The sequence below is a fragment of the Electrophorus electricus genome, chromosome 9 (assembly GCF_013358815.1).
Source record: "Electrophorus electricus isolate fEleEle1 chromosome 9, fEleEle1.pri, whole genome shotgun sequence".
Lineage (NCBI taxonomy): Eukaryota > Metazoa > Chordata > Actinopteri > Gymnotiformes > Gymnotidae > Electrophorus > Electrophorus electricus.
In genome coordinates this window covers 16,726,041-16,736,299 of record NC_049543.1, presented here as the reverse complement: position 1 = coordinate 16,736,299, position 10,259 = coordinate 16,726,041, and the positions used below count along the sequence as shown (strand labels likewise).

The 10,259-nt window shown below is 36.9% G+C and overlaps 1 protein-coding gene across 1 annotated transcript; it reads left to right on the top strand.

Moving 5' to 3' along the window:
- Positions 1-1,189: 1,189 nt before the first annotated feature.
- anxa5b (annexin A5b) lies at positions 1,190-9,794 on the top strand. The gene is made up of 13 exons (XM_027026523.2): positions 1,190-1,300; positions 1,541-1,580; positions 4,004-4,088; positions 4,898-4,992; positions 6,409-6,522; positions 6,604-6,694; positions 6,815-6,894; positions 7,991-8,041; positions 8,220-8,313; positions 8,445-8,540; positions 8,779-8,837; positions 9,169-9,291; positions 9,489-9,794. The coding sequence occupies exons 2-13, from the start codon at positions 1,578-1,580 to the stop codon at positions 9,549-9,551; spliced, it is 954 nt and encodes a 317-aa protein (XP_026882324.2). The 5' UTR covers positions 1,190-1,300; positions 1,541-1,577; the 3' UTR covers positions 9,552-9,794.
- Positions 9,795-10,259: the final 465 nt, after the last annotated feature.

Genomic DNA, 10,259 nt, shown 5'->3' with positions numbered 1-10,259 from the left:
CAGATCACCTGTCATTTTTCTAATATACTTACATTACAGAATATTTTAAAATATCACCAGGAAGGACACACAGGCACATACAAAGCAGCTTGTCTCTGCAGTCATAGTAATGAATAGTTTTGATTAGTACCACTCTCAGATATGCATCCTATAGAATCTAAGCATAGCCTATATGAATAGGTTGACTTTTTAAATTACGTTATGTATGAAATAAGTTTATATTATTTTTTGGCCACTTGTTAACCTGTCTCTGAAGGGTTAGATGGATCTTACTGCACATCAGTGACTGCTCTGTAAAAGTTTAAATCACAAACAACTGGTATGGTGTATCAGTAGCCCCAGAACAGTAAGGCCCCCCAAGATATTATGGCAGGTGTGAGTGCCAGTAAGATATACTATACTGCCACCTACTGGTAAATACCATGAAAGCTTTTAGAAATAAGCCTCACCCAGGATCCCCGCTTGGTAAAACATAGTGTATCCAATCCGTCACTGTTCCACAAAGAAGCAGCTGCACACATGTTCCTAACCCTTATTCTTTGGATATCTTTATTAGTTTCCCCTTCTGTACTGTAATTATACCTTTTTTATGCTCAATAGTACAAATGTGGTAAATCCTATTGCAACACCCTTTGAAGACTGTTGTGTCTTAACCTGACATGCAGTACGGTATATATATTCCCTGTTACAATGGTTTGTACCTGATCGTACTTCTGAAGGTCTGGTTGTGTGCTAGGTTTAGTGCCAGCCCTAGTTTTTCCACAAAGGACCTAATGCTCCTAAGCTTCATAAAGACTAGTTTCTCAAATTGGATCACATTTGAAACTAAACTCTGCGATCCATTTCCCCATAAATCTGAAATGCCTTAATCAACTACACACCTATAATGAAACAAAACAAGTATTTTATACGTGATTATGATTTGCATCTCCAAAATCTGCTAGCTGTTTATAAGACTTAAATTGAACTTTGTATTTAGATTATTATTCAGCTAAATAGAGATGTCTGTGAGGCAACATAGTTATCATGAATATTTTTAAAACATTCACTTTCCGAGCTACACGCAAATAAAGAGACAATGCTTATGTTCTGTCAGTAGTTTTAGTAACGTTCTCTTTAATCACAAACTACATAACCCATAGACTGCAGCGGCATTTTCGTCACAGGGGTGCGGCTCCTGGTAACAGAAGTACTTACTGTTTAAATAGCGTCCTTCCTCCCTTCCCTTTTTTCCCCTTGTCCTTTCGCTTTGCGGACTGCCTGCAGTGACCGAGTGTGTGCAACGTCAAAAAGCTTTTTGGTAAGTAGTTTGTAACTTTTTACATTCTAATCAGTGTTGTGTTAACCAACCATTATAAATCGTGCAGGTAAGGACCTTACCTGTGGAACATTAGTTGTCTTTTGTCTTTGAAGACTAAATCTGTCCTTTATAATTTACGCCAGTCCGTTTACGCCTGAACCCCGTGGATGTATTCCTTTATTTGTATTATGGCTTTGCATAGCTTACATGTTCTAAACGCCATACTTCATCTACCCACAGCTTTAGCTTTGCTGAAGAGTGCAAAAATAAAATCACCATGGTAAGTCAACTGTTGCCTTCTTCCATAATGTTACTGCAATCGTGTGAATAGTTTCATTACAACTTCGTTACTTTTGCCAAACCTTTTTTTTTTTTCGTTTTAGATTGGAAAATAGCGTATGTAAAGCCTCTAAAGAATATTTTGATATTGATTTGATATTTTAGGCGTGTCGACACGTGCAATCACTGTTCATCTGGTAATTATTTGGCGTATAAACGTGTTAAGAGTATAACCTAGTTTCAAGCACATTCCTAACCATCATAGATATTCTGCCTGTCCACTCCTTGTATGACGCAACGATTCTCTCATTTGAAGCGTTGTGCTTGTTTGTAATTTTTTTATTTTATTTTTATTTTTATTTTTTTTCCGTGAAAGTTAAGGTTCTTGTATCAACGTTACAATTTGTTTTTCCTGGACACGTTGCTTGATGTTTAGAAACTAGTGGAAAAACCTTCTAAAGTCTAAGGGTGGAGGGAGGATTCTCTTTTAACCCAGATGTAGAGGAAGAGGGTTTTTTCCACTTCTTTTCTTATTTGGTCTAACCTTGTGTGTGTGACTCATAGGTGTGGGCAGAGTTCTGCAAAAGGCGGCGTTTTCTCTTGCTCTGTGTATTTAGATATGACTTCCATCTGTTAGAGTAAATAGCCAGACCTAGTCATAGTTGTCCTAGTGTTGCCCTGGTTACACGGGAGGGGTCCTGCTTGCAGAGATGGGAAATGGAGCAGTTGCTTGTGTAAACAAACTTTAATACTGACGTTGATTAACGTTTATTAATCTTTCACATTCATTATATTTCTGAATAGAAATTTTACTATGGGATCCTTTGTTTATTTTTCCTTATATGTGCATATCTTAATCACCTCTAGATTTATTGTGTGTGTGTGTGTGTGTGTGTGTGTGTGTGTGTGTGTGTGTGTGTGTGTGTGTGTGTGTGTGTGTGTGTGCGCGCGTGTGTGTCTGTCCTCTTTAACACTGCTTATCTCGCATAGTCCAAATCTGTAGCACATGACCACAGATCTTTTACTGATCATGCCTTGCTAACACAGAAATGCTATTTAGACTAAGATTTTTTTTTGAATTGCACACTTGTGGATAACCACAACAGAAATTAAGGGCTGACTCATTCCTCATACACAATACTTTTGCCAAGGCATCCATGTAGAGGCAGATGATGATATACAACTCTTCAATCCTAATATGCGAGACTCTAAAACATCATAATCCAGTTATTTATTTGTGTGGTATGAGTGTGAGTTTGAATGGGTTCCAAAGAGTTCCACATTACTTCGCATCCCAACAACAACAATGAAGAAGACTCTGACCAATCATCTAAATTGCAGAGGATAATGGGGTAGTGGATTGGAACTGTGTTGCTGTGCTCTGGCTGGTTTCACAATAAGTTGTGGAATTTATTCTGTTTGTTTATTGGTGGTTTTATTTTTATCTTGTGTGGCTGTCTGCTGCTTGCTTCATGGCACCAATTATTATTATTATAATTTTTTTTACACAGTTAGATTTTTGGATTGATTTCAGTGACAATTGATTGAAGTAATAACTAGGCAGAAAGTGTGTGCTTTTCAAATTAATTAATTAATTTTTTCTAGAGGGAATTGTAGATGTTTACTAGGAGTGCAGTTATAAGCATTAAGCTAATTTCCTTCTATTCTTGTGGAGAGAAGCACCAGAGTTTTGAATGTTATTTGGAGTGTCCTTTGAGATTGTGAAGTAAGAGGAATGGGATTGTGGAAAATCTTTAAGAAGATGGTGCAATCTTGATTTCCTTCCTGGTATCAAGAGGCTAGAGAAGTTTGTTCCCACACAACATTGATTACTTCATGTGCATAAACTGACCCCAGCTATTGCATGCAATGGCATGAGGAATAAAAATGATGCCATGAACAATGCAGCTGCATCTACTTATTAGGAGAATAGTGTTCAAATACATAACAAAAGACCAACACAGAATTGTTTGGGAATGTTGGTGCTTAAAAATATGAAATAAAATCTCATTTCGGTCTTAGCAATTTTCTTCTTTTACTTTCTCTCTCTCTCTCTCTCTCTCTCTCTCTCTCTCTCTCTCTCTCTCTCTCTCTCTCTCTCTCTCTCTCTCTCTCTCTCTCTCTCTCTCTCTCTCTCTCTCTCTCTCTCTCTCTCTCTCTCTCTGTGTGTGTGTGTGCGCTCATGGTGGATTTCTATGTCTCCCACACTACTCTACAACCTCTTTAGTTGCTCAGTCTCAAATTTCCATATGGAAAATGGTCATGGTTGAGGCTAATCTGCTTTAGTTAAACACAGAGTGTATAATCAGAGCAAGTTTCTACACTGTAGAAATAAAAAGGAATTTAAAGGTTAACTACATCATTTAATAATTGCTGGCATGGGCTTTATTGTACAGTGAATATTATTAAGGAAATGATTTGCAGGCCGGAAGAGGAACTGTGAAGCCCCAGAGTGGATTCAATGCCAATAATGATGCAGAGGTTCTTTTCAAGGCTATGAAAGGACTGGGTAAGGCATACTACACACAAACACTACTACTACACTACAGCGCTCTAACAGATTTGCTCCTCTGTAACCCAAATGCAAAATAAAATGTGAATGTAAAATGAACTTGGTGGCAGAAAAATTTGTTTTGCAATTTTAAAAGCAACTAGTCACATTGCTCTGATGCTGAAAGTTTTGTGCTAGATTACATTATCTATCTATCTATCTATCTATCTATCTATCTATCTATCTATCTATCTATCTATCTATCTATCTCTCCAAAAAAAATATATATATATATACACACACACACACACACACACTGACAGATTAAAATGACAGTGTGTGCAGTTCACACCATATAGTTTTCTTTGCTACAAACAATATTAACATATTACTAGTTAATATTAATATATAATATTAATACATTGATTAAGAGGGAAAAGAGTGGAAAGAATGATTTATTTGCACTTAATGGATTGGAGCAGTACATGGATTCAGACATGCAGGGTTAACTTTTTCATTTGCCCTCTTATTGCACAACCCTTTCATAGCAATAACCTTTTAACCCACAGTGTGTGCGTGTGCGTGTGTATATGTATGTATGTATATGTATGTATGTATATGTATGTATGTATATGTATGTATGTATGTATGTATGTATGTATATATGTATGTATGTATATATATATGTATATGTATGTGTATATGAGTTTTTTGCCAGTGTTATCAGCATGGAGAATCAGCGCAAGCTTCCCTTGCTGACTTGGTTTATACACACCCAGTTTGAGATATGAACAAACAGGCTTTAAATGGTTGAATTGTGCGTTTAGGTACGGATGAGGCGAGCATTCTGCAACTGCTGACTGCCCGCAGTAACGCTCAGCGGCAGCAGATCAAGGCTGCCTACAAAACCCTGCATGGCAAGGTAAGGGCTTGAACCCCACCCAGCAAAGTCTAACATACCTGCTTGGTGACATTCTAGTTGCCATGCCTGTTTTCAGCAAAATGGCACCCTGGAAGTTAACTTCAGCATTATAAAGACAGTGTGGGCAGTGACCATCAATCAAACCATGGCAAACGCAGTGCAAACAGTGATGTGAGCCCTCCCTGTCTAATTGCTGTGTGCTTATGATATGAAGGATTGCTACATGTATATAGGTCTACCCTGTTCACTTGACATGATTGTATACTTTTATATAAGGCTATTGTATACGGTTATTAAGAGCAGACGATGTATGTTAAAAAAGAGGTATAAATTGTACTTTTTATATATGGTGTGTGTATGCATTTATTATGTGTAACTGTTATAGACATGGTTGTATATTGAACATGAAGCAAATACTTTTGGTTACATACTTGGTTGTATGCACAAATGTATGTGGAACTATTTATGCTGTATGTATGCTGACTGGTTTTATATTTTTAAAATAATATGATTGATATTAATAGCAAAACCCTTAACAGGAGTACCATGCTGCAAAAACACACTTGCAGTGTTCACAGTTGTTGAAAGTTGGTGGAAAAGCAGCATTTTGAGCCAAGACGTAAATAAACCACTAAAATGATCTTTTTGTTGACTTATGCTGCTACGTTTGATGTGGTGTTAATTTTTTTCCTGCTAAACCTTGCTCTCTACCTGCATCTTTTCTTTGCTTCGCTGCTCAGTGCATTCTGCTGCCTCTTTGGGAATAGTTCACTATGGCCCTGGTTTTTAATGTTCAACCAAAAGATCAATCTCAAATTCACCTGCCCACAAATAATTAAAGCATAATAGAGGTGAGAACTAATGGGATACAAACTGGAAGTTACTTAAATGAGTAAAGGTGAGAGAACTTCAGTGCACTTCAGCTGGTCTAGTCCATGCACTTTAGTCAGTTATTCCATAATTGCCAAATTTGATTTTTTTTTTTTTTATGTTTTTATCAGCACATTTATTTGGATAAGCAAACAATTCCATGTTGTATTGATTCATACCTAAAATTATTAAGCCATCCATTTAGTGAGTTTTGGTGTTGGATGAATAAAATACTCTAGTTATGGTCAAAGCAAAAAATCTATTCCACTGTCCTGTATGATAGAGGGGTGGACATTTTGTGCCCATTCAAACACAAAATGGTTTATGTATGAAGTGATGTTTATGTAAATTGACAGTCACTGTGCCTCTATTTCTTCTCTTCCTTGTCTATTCCTGTAGGCTAACATCAAGGCTTATTATATATATTAAACACAACACAAACTCCTATAAAGCTCAACTGGGTTAATTTACCACCGGCATATTTTGGGTGCCACCTTATATTGTATGAGAGCTCATCTGTCTCTCCCTCTATCGCTGTCTCTTTAGGACTTGGTGAGTGATCTGAAGTCAGAGCTGACTGGGAAGTTTGAGACTCTGATTGTGGCACTGATGGAGCCACCTACATTGTATGATGCAAAGTTATTGAGAAATGCCACTGAGGTACACATACATTCACACTCTAATCACATGCCTTGTTCTTTTTTTTATGAGTTTACTGACTGCAGTGTGTTCTATTATTAGGGGATGGGCACTAGTGAGCATGTTTTGATTGAGATCCTAGCATCTAGAACCCCCAGTGAGATTCAAAACATCATCCAGACCTACAAAAATGGTAAGAGTATCTTCCTGTTGTCTGAGTATGTCTGTATGGTTTTTGCATGTGGGTTGCAGTTAGTGGCAAGATAATAATAATTTTCACTAATTTGGTGGTGTTTGGGTGTGTCTACCACAGAGTATGGTCATAACCTGGAGGATGATGTGACTGGTGACACCACTGGACACTTCAAGAGGATGCTGGTCATTTTGCTCCAGGTAATCTTCTCAGCTTGTTGGAAATAATTGGAAAATCATTAGTGAATGAGTGTTGTTCTATATATCTGGGCTCTCTAACACTGGTGCTTGATGATCAAAAATCAGCATGGGTGTTATTTTTCAAAAAATTTATCATTTCTTGAACACATTTACACATTGCAGGGTAAAACAATAGAACAAGTTTCATCTTACAAATTGTCATGAACCAGATCGGAGACAGATGTAAGATGGGTTTGTTTTTTTTTTTTTCACAAAAGGGTAATCCAGATTCCGACTAGTCCACCAGGCAGAGGTCAGAATCCATGAAGTAGTCAGCCAGAACTTAAGAGAGCAGTCCAACAGGTCAAACCAACCAGGTAGGGGTGAGGCAGAGGTGATAATCAGGAAACCTTTTTTTTTTTTTTACCAATTTTTATTAAGGTAATACTTTAAGTATGCCTCAAAAACATGCCGTTCACTAGATTTGGTGTATCATTCTTATTTAATATTCATAACAGAAGTTGGAGGTCCTGCTCATTACTGTATGAAGGGAAATCTTGGGCTTGACTCCACTATCAGTGTGAAGACAGATACGTTGGACCATTTTATGTTCAAAGCCATTATTGGTCAGCTTAATTCATATTTATCTGTATTTTTAGCCACATACAGGTCTCAGTATAGGTGATGTTCTAGGGGATAGATTCAGTTTGATATTCCAAGATGGCATTTGGTTATAGTGCACCATCAACGTAGAATGATTTACAGAAACATCTGAAACTGGAGAGACTGAAATGCTGCGATTTGTAAGAGATCTGTTAAAGAATTGTGACCTGTAGTTCACTGCTTTACATGCATGTGTGTTTTTTTTTTCCCTTTAATTTTTCCCCTTTCTGTTAATGCCCATTTTAGTGCCTTCTTTGCTAGAGAAACTTTCTCAATGTGAATTTACTGTGGTCAAAAAGATTTTTTTAGAATTATTATTTATGAAAAAAATGAGATGCTGAGAAACTGCATTTATGGTATATTATTGTCATGTCAGTAACGAGATGGTTAACTTTTGCATGTGTCTGTGAGATTCTAATAATTATGGATACAATATGGGCTGTTTTGGTTTTAGGCCAGCAGGCAGCAGGGTGTACAAGAGGGCAGCATACAGAGTGATGCTAAGGTAATTATTGGCACATATGATGTCTGTATGCATAGCAATATAAAAAGAAATTGGCGTGCTTGTAAAATATCAAACTCTGCCATCTAGAGGTCATATGTCTATGTATATCAAGATACTTTTCTAAATCAATGTACAGGTAAGCAGTCATGAAATGACTTATGTTTGTGTGTGTACACAGGCCCTCTTTGATGCCGGAGAAAAGAAGTTTGGCACTGATGAAGAGCAGTTCATTACCATTTTGGGGAACCGCAGTGCTGAACATCTTAGGAGAGGCATGTACTTTTTTTTTTTTTTTTTTTTTTTCTCTCTCTCTCCTCTGTCTTGCTTGCTCATACACACATGCACATCTTTAGAAATCAGTCTACCATCTTCACTGATCAAAGGATGTGTGCTGTTTTTGCAGTGTTTGCAGAGTATATGAAAATGTCTGGATTTCAGATAGAAGAGAGTATAAATAGAGAAACTTCTGGAAATCTGAAAGAAGTGCTGCTGGCTGTTGGTAAGACGCCTCGTTTGACTCTTCATGTAAGGGTGTGTGCTACTGTGTTTCACCCGTTAACACTAAAATATATACACACACACACACACACACACACACACACACACACACGTGTATGTGCAGTATAACAGTTGAGAGCATTCATTTGGCATCCTTAAATATTCTTTCTCGCCCCCAAGGCCTCTTTGTGTCCGTCTCTCTGGTGAATGTACTTGTACTCTTTAACTCTCACACACAGTTAAATGTGCCAGGAGTGTTCCAGCCTACTTTGCTGAGTGCCTGTACAAGTCCATGAAGGTAAGTTGTCATATGCACTGATGTGAGAAGAAAGACACTCTCCATGATTCTGCACCCAAGTTTGCTTCTTTAAAGTGAAAAGTTAAATAAATGCTTTTGATTTATAGTCCCTGTGACCTCGCTGAACAGACTGTTACTTTCCTTGAATTAGCTCTTTTATTAATAATTTATTCTTTATCAGATTGCTACGTTATTGTGAAAAGATATCTTAATGAGGTTGAATGCATCTTGATTTCACATAGCCAGTTTATATGGACAGTGTCGCTAATATTGTTCAACAGTGACGGATGTTTTTATGACATGATGATGTAAACCTCCACAATTTCTCAAGGGGGCTGGCACGGATGACAACACCCTGATAAGGATCATGGTCTCCCGCAGTGAAATTGACATGCTGGATATACGAGCAGAGTTCAGGAGGATGTTTGCAACTTCTCTGAACAAGATGATCAAGGTATACCTAATCAAAAGTGAGGCATGCATACACCATGCCCTTAATGTCTACAAATGTCTCGTCAAAATATAGTAATGTACTATTGGATTATAATGAATGTGTTGCACATTGATAGAAATATAAAACATCCATGAGTGCAAACCCCCCAATAACCCCACATTGGTGTCTTTGTCTTGGTCTGTCTGTCTTTGTTACAGGGAGACTCCTCTGGTGACTATTGTAAAACCCTGCTTCTGTTGTGTGGTGGAGATGATGCCTGAATGCACTCCTGAATTGTTTCCACATTTGAAGTAGTTGCATACCTGAGCATTTTGAGCATTTTAAGCATTTATTAAATAACACGCTCATTTATTAAGTTTAACAATTTTCAATTAATTGCATGGATTTAACACGGTTCTAAATATTTATCCTTTGTACATTTACAATAACAGTTTATGTAACTACATCTGATGATGTTTTGATAATAAGTGTTAATAAAGGCTCATTTGATCATGAAAGTTTTATATGCTTGCCAGTATACCAGTAATTGTGAAGTAGCTGTTGTGAACTATGACTGGTTATGGAAGGAAAAAAAATCAAAGTAAGTTTGCTGCATAATCCAAAGCTTAGTTAAATTAATATTGCCATGTGTTATTTTTCTTACTTATTTAATTAAATAAACATTTTTAAAAATGTGTTGTGTGACATTATGGGATTGATGAAAGAGATTAGTGGAAGGGAGGAGGTTCTATTGGTTAATATTTTATTAAGTCATATTTTATTTTGTCTCATCGGCTGGGAATCAAACATAGTAGACTGGTATGAACCTAGTTATTTCTCACTGAGTGGAACAGAGCAGTGAATAATATTTTACTCATGAAATAATCGTAGTAAATCTATTATTGGACGTTATTGCAGTACACATTAGTGATGCAATACGCCATTTTCATCATATATATGATGATGATTACTTTCTATTAATATCTGCA